This window comes from Solea senegalensis, linkage group LG7 (genome assembly GCF_019176455.1).
Source record: "Solea senegalensis isolate Sse05_10M linkage group LG7, IFAPA_SoseM_1, whole genome shotgun sequence".
Lineage (NCBI taxonomy): Eukaryota > Metazoa > Chordata > Actinopteri > Pleuronectiformes > Soleidae > Solea > Solea senegalensis.
In genome coordinates, this window is record NC_058027.1 from 23,668,973 (window position 1) to 23,692,459 (window position 23,487).

The following is a 23,487-nucleotide window of genomic DNA, read 5'->3' on the forward strand; positions in this document are numbered from 1 at the left end:
TGATAATTTTAATGAAATAAATATATATATATAACATTTGGGATATATTGGTTACATTTACAAAACGGAAACGGTTCTGTCAGTTGCAGGAAAAGGTTTTAGTTGACCGACTAGTTTTAGAGCCACATGCGAGTTTGTAAACATTAGGCTATCTGGCTATCTCAGCAGCAACTATAACATACAACATTCAGAACACTTATAGCACAAATCACATTTGTCTGGTTACCCGGTGAGTAAGTAAGTGTATTTTTGTACATTTTAATTAAAACCTGTTAATCGAAAACAAGATAGTAGCATATAGCCTAGCTAACGCTGCAGCTGAAGTTATGGTAATCAAAGCTCTGTATTTGCATCGTAAAGCCAGAAACGAAACCACAAATTAACTACGTGAAGTAAATTGATTGATCAGTTAAAATATAAAAACTTTTCAGTAATATGTTACTTTGTGCGGAAGCCGAGAGCGGCTATGGTTAATTCGAAATTATTCCGTGATCTCTAGATAACGGAGTGAAAAACTATATTGGCGAATGTGGCCGCTGTCGGCTTCCGTAACACGGAGACAAGAAAACTAACATTTAATAAAAAACAATGTACTCAAATATCCTAACACATAGGTCTCAAACTTGTGGCACGTGTAAATATATCATAACATAATTCCAAAGAAAATACACTCAAGTGCTAATCCCAAGTGCTGTGCTTCTCTATGTTTTCAGTTGCTACTGATGTTCAATGAAGACTCTGAAGCTGTTGTCAGTGGATCCATCTGACCGGGGCTCTCAGAGATGCAGACTGGGTCCAGAGTTGATGTCAGCGTTGGGTCTGAAGCTGGGCTCTCCCCTGCTGGTGTCTGTCCCCGGGGGAAGCTGCCTTTGCATTGCATGGTCTCGGTCTGATATGGCAGAGGGCTTCCTACAGATGGACCTGAAATGTTGCTCCCCCAGTCTGATTCCTCACCCTCCCACACACCTGCATATGGACTGCGATCGGCTCACACCTGTATCCTGTCCCAAACTGAAAACTATCAAAATAACTGTGGTCGTCCAGAGTGCCAGTTTTAAAAAGCACACGTCTTCCAGCCTCGTTCATGAGCTTGTGAAAGACATGTTGAAAGGTGTCTACATCCACGAGAAGCATGTGATAAACCTGGAGGACTTTGACACAGAGATTAAATATGTGGTTATTGAAGGCATTCATCCGGATTCTGCCAGTTCTGGATTAATCACCGCAAAAACTGGTGTGGAGATAACTCGGATCCAGACAGTCAGACATTACATGAGTCAACTGCGGGAGGAACACACGGTGTCACTGGGGGGTCTGGACGAGGTCAGCATGTGATGACATAATTTCTCTTCATCATCACAGAGTGTATTCAGCCTGATGTGACACATGTTTCACTGTATTCTAGGTGAGTGCTTCCCTAAGAGAGATGCTCCAGCTGCCTCTGCTTTATCCAGGCACATTGAACTCTCTAGGTGTGTCATGTCCCAGAGGAGTTCTCCTGGTGGGGCCTCCAGGTGTGGGCAAGACCCTGCTGGTCCGCAGAGTGGTGGGGGATGTGGGAGCCAGCCTGATGGTGGTCAGAGGACCAGAGGTACTCAGAGATACACACAAGACACTATATTAGTGTATGAGAAGATTTATTTGGTAATAGATTGAGAGTGATCACAATAAATTACTTTGGCAACTTCAGCCAAATGAGATCCAAATTCAGCCAAATTATTTCTGTAATCATCGTACTTTTTGGAAAGTTCACTGTTCGTTCACGTTCGAAGAAAGCACTGGGAGACTATGTGGGTCAGATATGGTTAGCACTGGGAGAATGTCCAGAACATCCAGGCTTGATGTTGCACCTGGCTTGATAAAGCAGGAAGCAGCACACTCAGTGTGAATTATGTGGCGATTTTCCAGCTGTGCTCTCACATGGTCTCACTACAATATTATCCAGAACTGTGACTAGGAAATGTCCAGAGTGACGACATGTTGTCTCACCTACAGCCTCTGTGGACTGTGTCAGGAAAATGTCTGGACTTCATTGTTCATACATTGTTTTTAAAGCAGGATTTCTTGCAGGAATAGAGTTTATTATTATTGAATGTGATTGTTGATTTTGATTTCAGGTGGTGGGATCACGGCCGGGGGAGAGTGAGGAGCAGCTGCGTGCTGTGTTTGAGCGAGCTCGATCCGCAGCTGAAGAGGGTCCGTGTGTGCTTTTCTTAGATGAGCTGGATTCTCTCTGTCCAAGGAGAACTGGCTCATCGTCCCCAGAGAACCGTCTGGTTGCTCAGCTTCTCACACTGATGGACGGGATGGATCGGTCTGATCGCTTTCTCATTATTGGAGCCACCAACCGCCCGGACAGCTTAGACCCAGCACTACGCAGGCCGGGACGATTCGACAGAGAGGTACGAGCAAATATTGTAATTCAATTCATGTATCAATAAATGTAGATGTCTGACTTGTATTTACTTTTTTTTTCCTCAGGTTGTCATTGGAGCTCCCACCATGCAGCAGAGACGATCCATCTTGTCTGTTCTGTGTGCGAAGATGCCCGTGTGTCCCAGTGTGGACATGATGGAGCTTGCGCAGAGAACTTCAGGCTATGTAGGAGCAGATCTCAGTGCACTGTGCAGGGAAGCTGCAATGAACGCTATCAGGGAAAACTCCAAGGTAAATATTGTATAATATAGTAATAGCAATTTATTATATTTACTAAATAGTTTATTACCCTGCAGGGAAACATTTTAGACCTACATGTACAATCCTCTTTATATAATACATCTTTGAATTTATTTGTCTCATTTATCTTTAGTTTCTGTCAGAAGACAATAGCTTCACCCACATTTTATAAAGTGGACCTTTAATTGAGCTGAACTATGAGATGCAGATGTAGATTAATACATGTTTTTCCTTTGTTTGATATCATATCCTCAGGGTTCAGGGGCACAGACCCTGTGTATGAATCACTTCCAGGATGCACTGAAGTTGGTTCGTCCCTCTTGTCTGCGCAGCAGCCTGGGCAGGACGGAGCTTTCTCCAGTGTCCTGGGAGCAGATCGGAGGCCTGGATGACGTCAAACTCAAACTGAGACAGGTGAATATGTGGCAGCACTTGATTTATTCAGTGTAAAACACAAAGAGCACTCAACTGAATTCCCTCTTGTGTGTGAACATCAGAGTATTGAGTGGCCCATGAGATTCCCTGAGGCGTTCGTACGCCTGGGTCTTAGTCGTCCCCGTGGTGTGCTGCTCTTTGGACCTCCAGGATGTGCAAAGACAACTCTTGTCAGAGCTGCAGCGACCTCCTCCCACTCTTCCTTCCTGTCTGTCAGTGGTGCTGACCTCTACTCTCCGTATGTGGGAGACTCGGAAAAGGCTTTAGCACAGGTACGTTGTTTTCACAACCAGTGAACCACCTGCTGTTTTTGTCCTCAGTGATCTGATTGCATTTGGACAGCATTAAGTACAATTGTTCCTTCCTGTTATTAAAATGAGTCATGGATGCATATCTTATGACCACATATGATCGGATCTGACTTCACTGTATTCAAATACACACTGACGTCATGTCTGTTCACGTGAGCGACGTTGTACAGATGTGTCTGACCTGTCTGTCCACATGCAGCTGTTTCGGCAGGCCCGTGCCTGCGCTCCCTGTGTCCTGTTCCTCGACGAGATCGACTCTCTGATCGGCTCGCGATCGACCGGTCAGACGTCCAGCGGTGTACACACACGCCTCCTGTCTGTTCTCCTGAACGAGATGGACGGCGTGGGCCTGAAGACGGTGGAGAGGAGAGGAACAGAGAGGATCCTCCAGGCAGAGGGAGTGGGAGAGTGTCACACACAGGAACAGGTCAGACATTAGACACCTGTGTTACAGAAAGCATCAACAATCACTGACAGAAAATGTGTTAGGTTTGAAGCTGTCATTAACTCTCTGACAGATGGACTGCCAGGAAGTGTGCAACAAAGATGTAATGGTTGTTGCCGCCACAAACAGACCTGACTGCTTAGACAGCGCCCTCCTCAGACCTGGCAGACTCGACCACATCATCTATGTGCCACCTCCCGACCAGCAGGTGAATTAAAATTGAGATCATGACATTGAGCAGTGTTCAAAATGGGTACAATCCATATCCACTTTTTTGATTTAAATACAATGTTAAAACTGATTGTACAATGTGACTGCAAATGTGTTTGTGTTGGTCCCCTATAGCTTTACTCTCACTATGTCTGGTCTTGGCTACAGAGATACAGGTCTATGCAGAAAAATGCCAACATGATTTATGTGCTGCTGCTTTTTCTTCCAGCTCCTTCTCCCTAACCCCACCCCACGCCAACCCTCACTATTTTTATTCATCTGTGTAAAATAGCCATTCCCAAACGGAAGAATATCATGGCCCATTTTAAAATCTGAAAACTTCTATTATATTACATATGTATTTCATAAACAGGCTGAAAATAACATTTGAATTTTGAGTCAGGCTTCTGATATACGCTGCATAATGTAATAAGTTCAAATTTAGGAAAGATTGAAGTAAATATAACTATTCATCTCAATGCTTTGCTTTTTACCTAAACATTTGACATTTGAAGTTTAATTACTATCATCAAAATTCAAAGTCAGTTTATTTATTTTTTTGATTTCTTGCTGCCCAACTGCAGTATCTTCACAGCCCACCAGGAGGTGGCACACCCCTTTGGAAATCATTGATGTGAAGCAATGACATCACTATTACTATGCACTGCTCATCAGTTACAGTTGTTGTACAGTATAAGACTGAATACATCTGCTTTCCTTCACACTGAACTCTCCATGTAGCATCGCTGTGTGAAAAACTCTCCTGACCCATGAACTTCATTCTCATTGTCCATGATTAGTTTTGCTTAAAGTGCTAATAATACCAGACGATGAGAGTGTTAATTTAGAGCCCAGAAACAGCTGGGTAACCTTTTACATGCCTCTTTTCACATGTCCAGGCTCGACTCGCCATCCTGAAGGTTTGCACTCGGTCCATGCCGGTCGATGCTGATGTGTGTCTGGAGGATCTCGTGACAAACACTGAGCTTTACTCTGGAGCTGACCTGGAAAATCTGTGTAAAGAGGTAACAAAGTACAGAGTTTTCTTTTATCAAAGCTTAATTCTTTAAAAAGCCCACAGCCCTGCACGTATGTGCCTGTGATTGAGGAATTCCATTGATATTCAACTGTATTTGCACCAAATCTGATCGTTTTAGCCAAAGATTATGCAACAATATTTTGGTTCCCAACCTTCAATTAAAAATAATTCCAGTTAATTCCAATGGAAAGTGCTGGACTTTTGCCACGTTGCCATCTCTAGTTGCATTTATTTTTCCCTGAAAGTACTTTTAAAAGTATGATAATGTCACCAAAAAAAGCATGGGTTAAGGTTCTCAACTTAAGTGGACTTATGTTGAGCTGGGATTATGTATAGGTTGTGGCATCTCCATAGCAACGCACCACTTCATTTCCAGTGTAATGATGTGAATCATTAGTGTTGCTGTTGTTTTCCAGGCTGCTCTCTTGGCGCTGCAGACAGAGAACATGGAGGCTCGTGTCATCAAATACACTTACTTCCTGCAGTCCCTCAGAAAAATGAGGCCGTCACTCACAGCCCAGCAGATCCACACTTATCAAACACCTCTCACATCATGATCATGTAAATTGTATTATGACAGACGGATATTTTAAAATAAAAATGACTACAACATGAGCTTTTTGTGTTTCGTATTTTCTTACCACTCACTTTTAATTCCTCAATGTGACCACAAGAGGGCGCAGCACATCCACAACATGTATCGATCAGCTGAAGCGCGTCTGTGGATGCAAGTATGAATCAAGTGCTGAATGTCAATGCAGGAAGCTCTCTCTCTGTCTACGTGCCTTTCACCTCGTATGAACTCTCTCATCTTGCCTACATCAGCCCGCCTCGCAGGATGCTGATCTGAGAGTCATCCAGCACTTCTCTGCAACAGGTGAGACCTGTCACACACAGCTGTTCACGCTCTGCCTCACTGTTGAGTCGAATAGTTATTTTTATATATATATATTTGATTTTCTCTTCAGGTATTTGAATAACTAGAGGACAAAAAAAATGTCTGCATTTTTCCAATTGCTGAGAAAGAGAAAGGAGGTAAGTTAGTAGTTTTATAGTATGTGGTGTTTTTCTATTTTAGATATTCCCTTTATAACTTATGTATGATGTTATGTGCTGTATTGTTATGATACACATTTAATAACTTATTTTTAATGTCTGTTCCAGTTGATCCCTCTGATTGGGTTCACGGGATTAGCTGCAACAGGAGCCGTTTCTGCTGCTTTCTACTTTCTACTTACTAAAAGTGATGTCATGTGAGTGTTTTATTATTATTCTTATTTCTTGTCTCTAGAAAATGAAACTCCACGGCGTTCACTCTATAAAGTGATTTCACTCTGCCTTTATCTGTTGTTTACATACTTAAATCCCCAAGAAATGCTTAATTTATGATATCATATATTTTTGTTGTAGACTGAATAAGACCACCAACCCACAACCATGGGAGAGAGTGGACCCAACCAAACCCCAGAAGGTAACGTCTCACATTACATTACATTTTTTTTTTTTGGTTTTTCTTCTTAAAGCTTGACTGGTTTGTCAATAAGCTGCAAATACAAGATAAACTTCTTGGGTGCAGTTGTAATCTGCTGAGTCACTGAGGAGGGAACTATTATTTATACAGTACCAGCCTTCGTCTGTCTGGCTTTTCATGTCATCAGTCCAGTTTTTAACGTTTAGCAGGGTTAACTGGCAGAAACTGAATATACTACTGCGTTTGTATAAGTGTATAATCTAAAAACATAATATAAAAACACAAAATGTTCAGGTTTGTGTAGCCTTATGTGGGAATAAGCAGAATAAGAATACTTCATTAATCCCTGGGGGGTTAAAGATGAGAAAGATAAGATTATCAAAACACAGACAGTTAAAGTGAATTAAAACAAGAAGATTGTTTGATGTACTGCTCCATTTCCAAAACTGAATATTTATTCTAGCAAATATTTTGTTAATGCCAAAATGTTGGATAGTGTCTTAGGTTTCTATATAGACTTTGGGTATGACCACACTAGTGGAAGGTCAAAGGGTGAGGGGGTTCAAACACTGGCCACATCAAAACAAGGACGTGAGAAATGGTCCGTGCTCGTCTTCTAGCTGGATGCTTCTTAATGGAGCAAATGACCTTGTCATACGACTATGTACTTTATACAAGGGCCTTGCCAACATCCTTTCTGGTGTGATAAGGAAAGCCCCCCCCCCATAATTCACAGACACATGTGGGATGAGGGGAGGAGTCACAATCTTCAGTCTCACCATAGACTGTATATAAAAATATAGGTTGTCTTCCGGTTTCAAAACAACCCTTCCATTTCGAAGCCATCAAGCTTCACAATTCAAAAATGCCATGTCAGTTATAGAAGCTGAAAGCCAGGCACTGACTGGACAAGCTCAGCTGTCAGTTACACTGGTGTCCACTTAAATTTGCCATGATTTATCATCCATTTTCCTCCAAATGGGAAAATTATTTACAAAACTGACATATTGTGCTAGTGAAGAAGACTACATGTGACCCTCCAGTCCATTTGTATGTTTAATAGATCAATTACATTGCTATTGCTTGGACTCTACTTTTGACACCTGAAGACTACATCCTTTCTTATATAAATGCTCTAAAGATGACACTAATTGTGTGACACACTGGAACTTTGAATTCTAAGTTGGTCATACAAAGCCTCATTTTTATTTTTGGCATTTCACTGCAGCTCATCACCATCAACCAGAAGTGGAGACCAGTGGAGGAGCTGGAGCTGGTGAAGAGCCTGACCAAGTGAGCAAAAAAAGGCCGACATCTGCTTATAAACATCCACAGTGTGACAAACTGCCCGCCCATCTGCCCGCCTGACTGCCCACCTCCACGCCAGTCCCCCCCCCCATCAGTCTAACAGAATCCTTTCTGCACAAACTAGGAATCTTTGACACTCAGTGTGCGGAAATGCTTCTGCTCCACTGGTGGGGTTTGACCCTCCCGAGTCCAAGGACGTCCATCCGAAACAATAGACAACTGTGATAACAGTTAGTTAAACTGTCGTGACGTCAGCCGGTGGTCACACAGCGACCCAGATGTTCTTGCGGTAGATGTGAATGTGTGTAAAAATGTAAACTGAGTAAACAATGTTCTGTACAGTGCTATTAAATTATTATTGTGTGTAAACATTGTTCTTCATGTTCTGTCGTATGAGTAAAAGTAATATTTCTTTCCAACTTCACCTGCCTCTCAGAAAGTGTTTGGCATGAACTGATGATAAATACAGTGTTTGTCACTTCACTGTGAGATCGCTTTAGATTCAATTTTAAATGTGTTTTATCATTTGAGCTTACACATTTTATAGAGGCATCAAATTTATGATTTGAACTTTTTTTAACTTATGACAGGAAAAGTGTCACTTCTTATGTAGCAAACACAGTCATATTCATTTGTGCAATGATATTCTCCATGAATAAAGCATATTCTCACTTTAACTGATTCACTGGCCATCTCTGCTCTCTGTAAACATAAATTCAAAATGACATTCTCCTGAATTATATCAGCAAAGTTATCAGACAAAGATAAGGATTGAAATAAACTAGTAGACCGTATCTCTGCGCAGATTAGGACGATAATATAATGGAAATTGGAGGTGTGCGATAATATGGACACTAAAACCTTTCACTGGAAAATAGATCGAAGACATGGGCTGGACTAATTCACTTTTGCAGCATGACATTTCTCAAAATTGTCTAGTGGTGGAGTGTAAATTAGTTTTTGTGACACAGTGATACAGCCTGACATACAATATTGTCTTCCTGAAAACCAAACATGCCCCACTGAAGCCTCAACCCCCCCACATGAGGGTTGCAGGGGGCGCTGGTGCCAATCTCAGCTGACATAGGGCGAAGGGTGGGGTTCACCCTGGACTGGTCGCAAGTCCGTCACAGGTCCACGTAAAGACAAACAACCATCCACTCTCACATCTACAGTCAATCTAGAGTGTCCAATTTCCTAATCCCCAAATCTGCATGTTTTGTGGACTGTGGGAGGAAACTGGAGAACCCGGAACACTCCATGTAGGGCAGTCCCTGCATGTTTTCGATGTTTCCCTGCTCCAACACATCTGATTTGGACGGTCAGCTCGTCAACGAGCCCTGCAGAAGCCTGATAACGATCCATTCATTTGAATCAAGTGTGTTAGAGCAGGGAAACATCAGAAACATGCAGGACAGTAGTGTTCCCGGAGGACCAGGATTGAGAAACACAAGTCTTGAGCCACTAAACAATATTTTCTAATCAGAACCATCAGCTGCCAAAACAGTGTCATCATATAAATCAGGGATCCCACAGTAAATAAAGAGTACAGTGTTTTGTCTTCATCTGTGTGGTGTTCATGCATTAGCTGACGGCAGTGCAGTGGATTTTTGTGGTTGAAGCTTCAATCGTGGGGGGTTGTGTTTATTGCTTCGGGAAATGTTAGATGTTCATAAAAAAACAAGGAATGTTGCTGGGAGGAAAGAAAAGGGTGAGGTGTCACCAGGCAGGTCATACATTTTAATGACAGTGAAAAGTGAGGCGGTACGACTCGATATACTGGCATTTATTTCCTCCTTCTTTCAAACACGGAACAATAGAGTTGTTATTTTACGGTTTTAGGTCAGTTGAGAATTGTTTTATTTCCCTGTGATGTAGCAAACGTTTGATTTTATTGTCACATTACTAAATATATATATATAACCAAATAAAAAAACAACACATACTGGATTCATAACATACAGTCACTGCTAAGCAACAGGCAGATGCACTTATCTGCTCACTTTATGGTTGTGTGAGCCGTGAACTCTTTGTGCTTCATCATGAGAGACGTGCCTCTCAACGTCCACACTAAAGACAAACAGTGCCGTGAGACAACGTTACAGCCTGTGGGGCTGTTGACTTCACCCTGTGTCTGAATGGATTCTTCATCAATTATTAAACATTGAACAAAAGAAGGTGTGACCACAGAGACAGAGACAGACAGAGACATGAGAATCGTTTCCTGGTTTAAGCTGCTGTCTCACCACACTCTGGTTTTACAGTAAACGCAAAGCAGCAGCAGTCCTCTTCCTCTTTGGTGCCTTTCAGTGGATAAACTCTACAGTTCCTCTGATTTGACTGTTTTTTAAAAAAAAGCTTAGAGGTAAATACTCTACTGTAATTCCACAGCTCCTGAAAATAATCCCAACTATTGAATTATGTGCGTCTGGGGGGAGGTTATTTAGAAGACAATGACTGAGCAAGGACATAGTGTGTGTGTGTGCATGTCTCTGGTTGGCTATATGGACCAACTGTCAAGAAAACCTTTGGCTGGTCCACACATCTTTAATTGGCTTTTTGAAGATTAAGACCTGGTTTTAGGGTTAGGGTTAGGGTCAGAATTGGGTTAAGGTTAGGGTAAGGGGCTAGGGAATGTGATGGTGTGTCCTCACTGAGACATAAAAACATGTTTGTGTATGTGTTTGCTTTTATTTATTACCCATTTTCTGGCATAAACACTGACCTCCTCAGGACCAGTAGTCCTCCAAGAGGCCAAAACCTGGTCCTAATGAGGCAGAAACTCATTTGCAAAGAACTGGTTAAGTTTCAGGCTAAGATTTGAATTGTGGTCAAGTTAAGATTAGGTTTAGGTGTAAACTAGTTATGGTTAAGGTTATGGGATAACACCTTGTTTAGCCTGTTCAAATGAATTGCAGTCAGTAGGTTTACTTAAGGATAATTGCATGAACCTGTGTGTGTGTGTGTGTGTGAGTGTGTGGTGCTGGAATTTGACTACGTGACTGGACACAGACATTTGTGACACTGCAGACCATGTGACAAGTGAGCAAAAGCAGGTAGTGCTCGCACAGAGCATGACAAGTGCACCATGTCCTCACCACATCCAAATGTATATATACACACACACACACACACATACATTGTCTCCTGTAGTCTATAATGTAGCAGATGTAAGTTGTGATGTGAGTTGGACACTGTTTGACTGGCAGAGTCTTTTATGGCAGGCAGGCAGGTGGATGCTGCTATAAAGTCACACATGAGCTGTAGAGCAAACACAAGTGAACACTGCTCCACTGGTTTACTACGAGAGACACTCCCAGTTTCCTCATGATTACAATAATAAACCGTGTGATGTCTGCTGACTAAATACTCATCTTCTTTTGTGTCAGGTTTTATTTCTACACATGTAGTGAATGCAACAAACTCTACTACAGACTTCAAATCTAGTGTTTTTAAGACTAGAAATCGCTCACAGTCCACAAACGTGCTTGAGAAAATCATGAATGAAACTCAAGGATTTCCCTGAATTTCACAATTGATCAAAAATGGTGATACAATATGACTGTGATTTGGAAACATATTGTATTATGATATATTATGAGGATATGTATCCTGAGGTTGTCATTCTGAACCCTAGATTTTCTTTTTCTGCCGTGAATTTAGTTTTGCTTTCTGTTTGTTTCTTGTTCTGTTTTTGAATTTTTAACACCAAATTGATGAAGAAATTCAATACATACATTTAAAAAACAAAAGAGAGCACAGACACTGCTGCTGATGCCATATCCAGATTACCACCAATAGCATAATCTTAAAGAAAATCCGAAAGTCCATTGTTTACTTGTATACATCATTCATCAGATGAAACATCCAGGTTTGAGAAATAACATCTTCATTTTATTCATGTTTATAATTGTTATGTTAAAAAAAAGAAGAAGCTGGAAACAAATTCAGCTACTTTATGTGAACAATCTTCGACATCTCGTCTGACTCTGAATTTTCTGTGTACCTGATCATAAAATCAAAAAAACAAAGACCATATCTCACTGGACAAAAATGTGTTTCATGCTGGCTGCGGTGAATCATAAACGAGGAGATTTGAGTTTGGTAAACAGAGAAGTGAAATAAAAACCGTCAGTATAGCAGCCTTCAGGGCTTTGTGTGTTATCTCAAAATGATCCTGCCATGCAAATAAGAGCTTTGACTGAAGAGCACCACCTAGAGTTGAAAAGCAAAAAGCAACCAAACACTCAGCTACATCTTATACCAATCAGCCATTACATTAAAACTGTTTTACAGCAAACCCATAAATATCCCCTTTACTAATAAAGGACTATTTTATTAATATAGTTTTTATTAAATATTTTATTTGTGCTCCAGGACATGAACCAACGACTAGTTTAATTTTAAAATGGACAATCAGACAGAGACTCATCAAAATGGGAGACGTCATTGTCCTCTGGGTTTGCTAATGCAAATGAATAAATAAAGTTGGAAAATGTGTTCTGTACTCACCTAAAGTGTTGTTTTTACTTCTCCTTGTTTATTTCTATTCATATAAACACCTACAACACTACAAGTAACTTTTAAATTATGGACAAAGTATGTCAGGGTGTCTCATTCCTGAAGTTTCCCGCTCAAACACACCTGATTCAAATAAATGGCTCGTTAACGGGCTTCTGCAGAGCTCGTTAACGAGCATTTGAATCAGGTGTGTTGGAACGGACCAGGATTAAGAAATGTGAGGTTATTAACATAACCCTGGTTCTCTGAGTACTAAGCGTGAGATGTCTCATCCCATAGTGAGACATCGAACGAAGTATTATGAAAGAGAACCCTGGTTTATATTGTTCATGAAAATATTCACTATCTTTTTTTTAATAAGGGATAATAGAATAGAATCACTATATTAATTTCCAAAGAAGGAAATTACTTCCTTAGATAATAAATACAAGCCAAAACGTAACAATAATCATTAAACTGTAATTGCAAATGTATATGCTCTCAATCGGAAAAGAGAAATATGGATAAACTGGGTCAAAATATCTGACTAACACTATAACAATGCTAATTCACCTATGAGAATTAAGAGTATAACAGACGTGTGCCAGCAGATTAAATACTTTATTACAAATAAAAACATTGATCCACTTCACAATCATAGAGACATGGGGAGACTTTTAATAAACCACAACTTTTCAAGCATCAACATAACAAAAAACAAAAACCTGCCCTGCCCCCAAAACACACACAATTAAACAAAGTTATTGACAAATTCGATTAACACCTTTTTTTTCCTGCACAAACACTGCAACTGTGAAATACTGCCGATTTCCCCAAAACCCACCTGCATTCGTCAAAGATAATGAGTAAAAGCCAAGCATATACTGTATATGTGTGTGTGTGTATGTCGAGCATAAGGCTGAAACCACAGCATGGAACACTGTTCATGGTCAGTCACACTGATTGTCAGTTGTCTTCTCAGCACGGTGAATTAAAAAGATGTGCAAAAAATAAGGATAAAACACAAAAATTATTGTGCACATATTGTGCGTTGTCAGTACAGCCAATAGGGAGAGACTATGTTAAGAAATGTCTACGATGGTTCACATTTAAAACCCCCCGCCACAGATTTTTGGTTGAGGAGCATAATTGATTAGATGCATTAGATGACACAGGAGAAACACAATTACACACTCCCTCCCCCCTCACTTATGCCAGCAGTGAGGTATACAGCTTGCATATAACAGTTTATCAAATGACTCGAGGTACCTTTACATTTGTCGATACCTTTAGTTTAAAAAAAAAAAAAAAATCTTAGTAAACAGTCTATTAAAAGATACTTTAATTTGAATCTGATGACAAAACACCAGTTATGGAAGAGGCATAAATGGTGAATTAAGAGCAAGGTTTTTTTTCTTTTTCATATACTGTATATACATTCTTCTCAGATGAAGTATTAAACCTTCACCCAGCAGGCTTACAGGCACCGTTGCAAACGGTCCCCGGAGACTCTCTTGTTATCCTTTAATTAGAAACGTGCATCTGTTGTTTGGCACTCGTTTTTTGTCTTTTTTCCACTACAATACTGTGTGACTGCTGCTGTGGCACTGAGTTGCGACAGACGGCAGCAGCGTCCACTCAAGTTCTGTGTTTACTGTATTCTCAGCTGTGGAGCAGCACGAGTCTTGACAAATGCACTTTGGAAGTCCACGTGTGAATTTCACGAGGCTTTGTCTTTAACTACTGGACTGCTGGCAGTGTGCACATGTGTGCACCAGCCTCTGCCTGTGTGTCTGCACCTGCACCGTGCACCTGCTGAGACCGTAGGTGTGAAGCAGGAGGTGACGAGCCTTCGCCTGCACGTCCTCCCAGCTGTCGGCACAAGAGGGCACTGTGAACACAAGGGGTCAGGATTAGAGGCAGAATAAGGTCAATATTACTTGGATATGTTGGATTTCACGTGTTACTGTTTATGTATGAGATGATCTAAGTATGATAGGGGGTGTAGTAAAATGGCTGAATGTAAGTTCCAAAAAGCTGACGTCACACAATACGGCCAGAATCAAACGCCATTTTGATGTATATAACAGGCAAGATGTCAGGCAAGTTATCGCTTTACCAGCTGTTAAAAAAGTGAAGATGGTGGAGCTGTTGGGATGCTAAAACAGTCAGTAACAAATAGGAGAACATTTAACTGGATCCCCAAAGATCCTGAGAGACAGCAGAGATGGATCACTGCTATAAAATGCTCTGAACACGAGCAGAAAAGAGAGTGATGACAAGCGACCAGCAACAAGTGTTTGTTTTTTGTTTTGCTTATTTAAAAAAAATCCAATGCAAATGCACCTTAATAGCTTTTATTGCGACATATAAGCACTCCAGAGTAGGATGCAACTATGAAAATAAAAGCATGGTGGAGTTAAAGATTAAAATCTTAAAAATGGAGAGAGAGAGAGAGAGAGAGAGAGAGAGATTGCTGTTGATGCAGTGGAATGTGAGAAGAGAAACCTTGCATTCAATCCTAGCAGATATGGGGAGCCGGTGTAGTGAGTGGAGGATGGGCGGTGATGTGCTCATGTTCGCACGCTCTCATCAGGATCCTGGCAGCACTGGAGCTTTTAATGCTTCTGCCAGGAATCCCGCTGAGAAGTGTGTTTGCAGTTGTCCAGTCTGGAGAAAAAAGGCGTGGACGACTTTCTCCGCGTCAGGGAGGATGAGAATAGGACGGTTTGGAGATATTTTTTAAGTGGTGACACGCGGTCTTACACAGGTGTTGCTCAAAGATCTCACACCCAGGTTGGTAAGTGAAATTGAAATTGAGGACAATGTCCTGGCCAGAGGATGTTAAATTTGTTAAATTTTCGCAGAAGAACTGCAGCTTCAATGCTGTTCTCACACTCACAGTGGCTCATGACAGCAGCGAGCAAACATCCTGTGCTCCAGTTTAACTTCGATCACTTTCCTGTGTGGCTCGACAGGCTGCGCTTGAGAAAACTTTCTTTAGGTTTGCAGGGTTTCTGTTAGAAACTATGACGCTGTATTCGCATTAGACAAGGTACAACTCACACCCTACAGCACTGCTATGGTAACTGAGGTCAGAAGTGAGCCACTGACGATTACCTGTGGCAGACATGGGAACATACGTGATACCACATCCTTTAGATTCTCACAGAAAACCTGACCCAACTCATAGACAGGCCATTGTAGGCAACAGAAGGGGCTGAGGAAGTCATGTTATTAGTCACGTTCATTCGTTGTGTCGTAATGTCATATTGGAAAAAAAATATTTTCATGTCTTTGGTCTTAAAATTTCATAATCCTGCCAAAAACTAATAAAGATGATATACATCATTTATGTTATTCAGCTCCCTATGAATATGATGTGCATAATATCTATTGAAATTGGGCACTTTAAGAATGAAAAAGGTATATTTGTTATTGCCTGTGTTTATAACATAAGGTGGAAGGTCAGGGTCTTTACACAGAGAATCATTTGATCCACATTTATAAGCAAACATTTCTACACCTGCAGGTCTGGGCTGCTTATGCTATAGCTCCCTCTTGTGGTGACTCTGAACACTGAAAAAGCTCCAGACTGAACCATTTTCCTTCTCTTTCCTTGTCAAGTAAAGGTGTAACATCCTATTACGGCAACATCTTGTTATGGAACAACTTGAATTTAAGCCGGGTCATTTTTAATACAAGTCAACAAGTCATTGTTTAACATGAACAAAGAAGAAGGAAGAATTTACAGTGAAGAACAAGGAAAGGTCCAGCACTCGTGTTTCTTGCAGAATCACGATGAATTAGTGAAAACTGAACCGTCTCAAAACATCCATTCAACAGGTGAGACAATGATTTTCTCTGAGAATAATATGAGGAAATTCTTGAGGATAAATGCTCATGGAAACTTCTAACTTCGAAGACCATAAAAAAAAAACCATCAGGTTGAAACAAATACAACACTTCAAGCTCTCATCACTGCTGTTTACAATGTTAATTAGATTTTCAGTAAATATGCAAACCACCCCGTCATATAATCAAAGTCTGAATCTGGATCCATAACAATATCTAATCATGTCTTTCTTGGGTCAAATCCTACATCCCCAAGTTCATGAAAATCAATCCTTTACTTTTTGAGTTATGCTGCTTCCAAACAGAAAATGTTTTACTCACTGAGCTGGATGTGCACCATTGCTGCAGTCTTGTCAGTGGTCAGCGCCCAGACATTCAGCTCATCGACTGAGTGGACGTCATCCAGCTTCAGAAGGTCCTCTTTGATTCGCTGAGAGTCCAGATGCCTGGGAACACCTGATACAAGTGACATCATTGAAGTACTCGGCCCACACTCTTCATACTGAACAACATGACGCGACATGACACAACAGGACGAGAGCAGAGAGACTCACCCTCCAGCACGATGACGACTGTGTCTCTCATGATGCGGAATGTGGTGACGATGACCAGAACGGAAAAGATATAGGTGCAGATGGGATCTGCCAACTTTAACTCCGGCTGCAAAGACACAGGTTTCCATCACATCAACTGACATCAGAGGGGCATAAAATTACTTTGTTTCTATTGCAAGTCCTGGGATTTCATCTAAAATAATCTCACTTCTAGAATTTAAGGTCCAGTGTGCAACTTTTAGGAGGCTTTATTGGCAGAAATTAAGAATAGGCACATCAATATGTTTGTCTTAAGTGTGTAATCTCTTTAAAAGTTCTCCATACTTCATTCACTTTATGGATAATGAATGACTAAATGGTACAAGTTCAACAATGTACTGTTTGCCATTTGTGGGGAATATTAATGATAAGTTAAGTTTTTTGTTTGCCATACATATCTGTAGTTTGCGTTTTAAAGTCAGACATGAGTGACATTATCATGTTACTGAGCTTGTGTGTACACCTTACCTTCACACTGCTCTGTGTAACAAGCTCAAACATTATTTTCAAAACGATAACTCTCTAAACTGAACCTTCCTTGACTTGGTCTCACTCGTATAAGAGGTTTATTAGAGCTTTAATTATATAGAAACTTTATTAAAATATCTTGGAACGAAAATATAACACTTTAAAACACGCATCCTATGAATTCCAATTTATGTCCAAATAAAAAAAGTCTCTAACAACAAAAATTCTATAAAAACAACTGTTGCCATACAAGGCACATTATTCTTTCCAAAAGTACCTTGAAGCGGACGATGTAGGCAGCTATGAGCACACCGACACTCTGGACAAGGTCTCCCAGAGCGTGTATGAACGCCGCTCGGACTGCTAAGCTGCCCTGCTGCTGACTCGACTGTGACCCTGGGGCTGCTGCCGGTCCGTGAGAGTGACCATGGCCGTGAGAGTGACCATGGCCGTGAGAGTGCAGGTGACCACCTTGGTTTAATAAGAATCCCATTCTGAGGACACAAGAGAAAAAGAGTTATTTATTTCCAAGAAATAACATGATATGTATTTTTTTTGTGACTGAGAATGTGCAATTATTTATTCACTGGCTGACTGTGGTCAAACATTACATAGCCAGCTTCAGCAAATTAAAGCTATGAAGTGTGGTTTAAACAGTACTTTGTACTGTGCTGTTAAATTTTTTGCTGATACTCTACACTTGCTGGAATGTATTCAGCCTCATCATGTTGCTCTACTTCACTTCTGTATTTGTGAAATCCTTGTGCCACCAAAATTACACTGCAAAAGAAATGTAGGGGGCTGTGATTTGACTGGCGACCTTGTCCAGGGTGTACCGTGGCTTTCACCCTATGTCAGCTAAGATTGGCACCAGTGCACCCCTCCACCGCGACCCTCATGTGGAGGATAAAGTGGAAGAAGATAGATGAATAGAGTGCCATCAAAAAGAATAAACCACCTGTTTTTTCTTAGTCTTTGCATATGATGTTTGCTTTTCCATGTGTGCTTGTTTTCTTCATGCGTAAAGTACAGCTGAGCAGAAGAGCAAATAAATTTGAAATGAGGACATTCCCATTTATCCTACCTCAACTTACTTTTTCTAAACTTTTTCTCTCGAACAATCGTAATGAGACTTTCAACCACGGTGGGCATGCAATTTTAGTCATTGATTAACAGGTAAACCTTATGCAAGACATTTGTTGCATTTAAGTCATAAAATGACCATTATATGATCATCAGAGACCAAGGAGAGACATTAATGTGTTGCACAAGTGTGACAACAACAAACGACAACATTGATCGTGATACAACAGACATCCAGCAGCTCTTTTTTTTCTGTTCAGTTTTTGGCTGTTTGTCTCAACAAGATGTCAAGCTTTGTATGAGAATAGACTGCGGGTGTTTGCCTCGACTTCTATGGGATATTTACATGATGTTTGTTTGTCGTACAATCAGTTGTCTGTTGTGGGTGGAGCTCCAACCTGACTGTATCATGTCATATTACTCTGGTACCCCAAGGGAAGGGTGCCAAAGAATTAGAATGGTTAATTTGGTTCAATTCCTCATGGTAACACAAAAAAAATGCATACCGCACTGAACTGAACCAAACCGCTCCACTTTTCTCTACACAAATGTTTCACCAGCATTTCACTTACATCAGGTTGACAGCCACACCAACAGCTGCAGTGATGAGCATGACATCTCCATCTATGTCGAAGTCCTGGGTTACAGTCCTCTGAACTGCCTCATAGAGAAGTATGGCCGTCAGAATGTAAATGAGCACCACACTGAGGACTGCAGATACCACCTCTGACAAAAGGAAAAGACAATCAGCAGAATATAACAAAACACAGAACATTAACTGTGTTAATGTTCCGTTACTGTAAGCTTGTGAGTACACAATAAATGCCATGCTACCAGTATGGGCCAATTATATACAGCATATGGTGTATTTATGTATGTAACAAGGTAATGTGCATTATATACAAATAAGATCTATTTTAAACTTAACTGTTCCTGTTTTTGACAAAAGGGGTTGAGATAATGTCCCTGTTTCTTTATTATAGTGAGGATGCCTCTACTCTGAACTGAACTATAACTATTTTGTTCTTGTTACCATGACTAGTGCAATTACAAACTCCAAAAGTGCCTTTTCTGCGTCAAAGTCGTTTGGCTCAGCTGCACACATTTATTGATTTACAAAGCCCTTGTTTCACAGTTTCCATGTTAGCTGCCAACCTGCTCTGTTCAATTGTTTACACAGAACTTGTTTGATTTTCAGTGGACCAAGTTGCAGTCCACCTCTTAAAGGGACATGACAGAATCCACCTGCTGTGATCATGTTTTCCCATGATGACATTTCATATCCATCGTGCGTTGGGCAACAGCAAAAAATCATTCAGTCTGCATCTTTACTTTTCAGCCACTACAAAGCTTTGCATCTGTAATCTGAGCTGGATGAAACACTGCTGAGCACAGACAAACCTCTGTTTGGCTCACACTAAACAGAGCAGAGTGGAGACAGTGAAAGTGAAAAGAGGAAGCGTACCGAGGCGATGCAGTCCGAAGGTGAACCTCTTGGTGGGGGGCTTGGTGGAGAGCCACAGGGCCAGCAACGAAAACAAAATGCCTATCACATCTGCTAGCATGTGGACGGCATCAGTCATAATGGCTAGGCTGTTAGACACGTAACCACCTGGAAATTAAAGAAGAGAGAATGTCACTTTTCGCTATTTAGTTATGCAAAGATTTTGAAAACACAAAACCCAAGTTTAGGTTAGGTCGTTGGCTCTACATAGAGACACAATATAAATGAACAAATATAGAAACTGTGGAGCTCAGAGTTCAATTACAGATAATTGAATCAAAATTTAACTACTTAAATCCCGGTTCAACCTTTCAGTGTGGAGTTTGCATGTTCTTACCGGGAGTGTGTGGGTTCTTTCCGGGTTCTCCGGTTTCCTCTTATAGTCCAAAAACATGCAGAGGATAACAAGACTCTAACTTGACCGTAGGTCTGAATATGAGAGTAAATGATTGTTCATCTCTGTATTTTGAGTCTGGCAATTTTAACAATTCCATATTTATTAAACTAGCAATTAAGTTGCACTTAGATGGGTGTGGCTCCATTAAACAATAGCTTAACCTGTCATGAGCTATAAGGAAAACAATGAGCTATTTTCCAGTCAGCACTTTAGAAGCCACTGATATCTAGGAAACAATGGAAACAATGGTCCGCTGTTAATTATGACAAAAAAAACAAAAACACGGAGATTCTGAACTGTGTTCTCCACAATTGTCACCATCACACTGAATGAAACAGGAAGTAACAGACTCTTGAACAGTCGGTGCATTAAGGCTTCTGTCGTCACATGATGGACCAACACAAAATCTGAGGGATTTACATGTTCTCTGTTCGCATAATCCCACAATTCCATTTGATTCAGTGAAAAATCGCAATGCATTGCATCCTCAGTGTTCTTTATTAAGCACATGGCTGCTCTCACCAGTCAATACACTGTAAGCAGTCAGATAAAGAACTTAACTAGAAATGAAGACTTTCCTTCACAAGATTTGCAACATTTCATGGTGTGATATCACCACTGTCAATTTTCTGAAGCACTGTATCAATTAAGAAATATTGTAGTCTGTGATTTTGTGTCATATTTGAGCCTCCAACTAGTTGCTATCTTTCAGCCATTTGACTCTGTTCTCTTCCTTTCACTCCTCTCTCTAGAAAAAGGAGACTGTATATCCTGCCAATGAATATGACATTGTACTTTTTAACTGGATATTATTTTTGTTAAAATAGAATGTTTTCAGGAGGAAAAATTGCAATTGGCCAACTTGTGTCCAAATATAACAATATATTGTATTGTAAGTCTGTATCAGCAAACATAGCAAATAGCCACATTCATGCCAATATATAATCTTTATATAATGGTTATGTGATGTCACTGCATCGATGCAGAATTATCCATGTCTTCATAACAATTATTAACAAAACATTTAAACTATTTAGACCCAAACAATATAAACCAAATCAGGAGCTTTTCATGTAAATTTAATTATGTACCTGTGATGGACAAACTAAATGTGCTGTGTGGTTCCAGTTGTCTCTGCACCTACTTACCTATAATTTCACCCGTCATGAAGAGGAAATACAGCACAGCTGCAATGATAAGCCTCTTCATCACCTTCCTGTGCTTGATCAGCTCCCTCTTCTTAGTGCAGCCGTCACAGGGGTCCATGTTTGTCCTCGGGCTGCCCAAACTCGAAGAGGAGTCGAGCAGGGAGTCGTCGTCGTCGTCTGCCACAACCAGCGTGTTCACCATCACCCCATTGGACGCAGCCCCTGAAGGGTAGTCCGACATCTCTCCAGACACAACCACTTTCAGCTTGTTGAATTTGGGAGTCTCATCGTCCACCAGCTCTTCAGAAAAGTCAAAAGGTGCCGAGTCGCTCAGGTCCCAGTCCCTCGGCTGCCTCTTGAAGGCTGACCGCACTTTGCTTAAGAGATTCCCACCTGACATCTTTAAAGATCACGAGGGCGATATAAAACCAGTCTTTCTCTCTCTCTCTCTCTCTCTCTCTCTCTCTAGGTTACTGTCGTCCGAGGTAATCATTCACATTTTTGTGACTGGCTTCACACTTGGTTACCATCTTTGTACCTAAAGCAGCAACAACAAAAGAAATAAGTAAGGAACGGTTTTAAATGTGGAACTACAGATTCACTACCCAAGCATTTTGGGAAGGTGATAAAACTCGAAAAATTTGGTCAGAGACACAACACTAATTAGTAAATACATCCCTTTCTGTTCTCGGGATGTGTTGCAAGGTGCAGTGGTATATCCAAGTGGCTGGATTATTTCATTTTCAGCCATGTATTTAAGTTAATATAGTTAATATGTGAACATGGAAAAGACACAAAAAAACAAGTCAATTCAACTTGAAATCAAAGAGTATGACATGTTTTAAGGTCTAAATGTACAAAATGGGTCTTTAAACTTGGTTCTTTGTTTAACTGCTATTTTGTGGTTGTTTCTTATAAGTTTTTGCTTAACGTTGTGGGTGCTTAATGAAGTTATGATTAATGTTGGGCTGTGTAATCGATAAATTATTTTCTCAATTAATAATTTTATTGCAAAATTAACAAAATGGCAGAGAAAGTCAAATAATGTTGATTGACGTTTTCAAAACCTGCCCTTTTTTTTTACACATGCCCTTGTAATGATCTTGTTTGTTATATGAAACAAAGAGTCCAGATTTTTCATTTTATCATTAAAAAACAACACTCAAACTGATTATTGGATTATCAAAATAGTTGAAAATGAATTTAGTAATAAAGTAATAATCAATTAAACAAATTGAAGTATAGAAGTCAACAAATATTTGTTGCTGATGCTGATCCTTGGCAGCTATTTGATCGTCTATATGACGTTGAATAAAACTGCACTTTTATTGAATGAAACTGTGCTTGTGTCTCCAATCTACAGTTCTCTCCTTTTCACAGTTTGGGATTAATAAAGTACACCTATTCTATTCTATTATATACTTGTATAATTGCATAATATACATTGTAAATAAAAATAAGATATGAACTAAAAATTTACTGAATGACACAAGCAACAGCAGCAAGTACTTACTCGGTTCACCTCTATTCTTGTAAGTAAATTGTGAATATTGTACCAAACGGATGAAGAAGAACGTGTTCTAAAAAATTGTAAAACACATAGAAACGAAAAGAAAATAAACTGACAACAAACAAAGCATCATTGTCACGTTGGTACAGCTCATTAATCTCACCCATGAGTGTCACGGAATTGTGACAATGAATGTGATGAATGTGATTAAATCACTCACATGAACTGACAAACTTTAGTCCCTTTAAAAAAAAACCCTGATTTGGCTTTAAGTCACAAGCTAGCCACGAAAGGATAGCTGTCACTTTGCGACTAAAAAAACGACCTAAATAAGTGCTGTAGTCTGTTCAGAAAAGCCGGGCGGAACTCTTACCTACACACGGACGTCGTGCTTGTATGAAGTTGAAAAGAAAAACTTTCGTATTAAGTAGAAATCCAAGTGAGTCAAACACCAAAACGCCAAACACCAAACGCCTCCTCCTCCGCTGCACTCGGAAGTTGCACCAGCAAGTTTGGTTTCGCCCGCAGTCACGT

General features: G+C 40.4%; 3 protein-coding genes across 5 annotated transcripts; 2 read left to right on the forward strand and 1 right to left on the reverse strand.

The window, feature by feature from the left end:
* Positions 1-94: 94 nt before the first annotated feature.
* On the forward strand, positions 95-5,731 carry spata5l1 (spermatogenesis associated 5-like 1). Of its 2 annotated transcripts, none has more exons than XM_044029879.1 (11): positions 95-237; positions 714-1,323; positions 1,406-1,591; positions 2,118-2,402; positions 2,482-2,667; positions 2,932-3,090; positions 3,174-3,383; positions 3,622-3,849; positions 3,941-4,075; positions 4,977-5,102; positions 5,533-5,731. In XM_044029879.1, the coding sequence occupies exons 2-11, from the start codon at positions 730-732 to the stop codon at positions 5,671-5,673; spliced, it is 2,250 nt and encodes a 749-aa protein (XP_043885814.1). In that variant the 5' UTR covers positions 95-237; positions 714-729; the 3' UTR covers positions 5,674-5,731. The 2 variants fall into 2 exon arrangements, with proteins under 2 accessions (XP_043885814.1, XP_043885815.1); XM_044029880.1 differs by having other exon boundaries at positions 95-229.
* Positions 5,732-5,887: 156 nt separating this feature from the next.
* lg7h15orf48 (linkage group 7 C15orf48 homolog) lies at positions 5,888-8,572 on the forward strand. 2 transcript variants are annotated; one of them, XM_044029722.1, is made up of 5 exons: positions 5,888-5,993; positions 6,085-6,151; positions 6,281-6,369; positions 6,527-6,587; positions 7,816-8,572. In XM_044029722.1, the coding sequence occupies exons 2-5, from the start codon at positions 6,113-6,115 to the stop codon at positions 7,882-7,884; spliced, it is 258 nt and encodes an 85-aa protein (XP_043885657.1). In that variant the 5' UTR covers positions 5,888-5,993; positions 6,085-6,112; the 3' UTR covers positions 7,885-8,572. The 2 variants fall into 2 exon arrangements, with proteins under 2 accessions (XP_043885657.1, XP_043885656.1); XM_044029721.1 differs by having other exon boundaries at positions 5,889-6,151.
* Positions 8,573-12,997: 4,425 nt separating this feature from the next.
* On the reverse strand, positions 12,998-23,445 carry slc30a4 (solute carrier family 30 member 4). The gene is made up of 8 exons (XM_044031126.1): positions 23,327-23,445; positions 21,444-21,981; positions 19,860-20,006; positions 18,967-19,120; positions 17,589-17,805; positions 16,805-16,910; positions 16,572-16,706; positions 12,998-14,286 (listed from the first exon to the last, which is right to left on the reverse strand). The coding sequence occupies exons 2-8, from the start codon at positions 21,841-21,843 to the stop codon at positions 14,132-14,134; spliced, it is 1,314 nt and encodes a 437-aa protein (XP_043887061.1). The 5' UTR covers positions 21,844-21,981; positions 23,327-23,445; the 3' UTR covers positions 12,998-14,131.
* Positions 23,446-23,487: the final 42 nt, after the last annotated feature.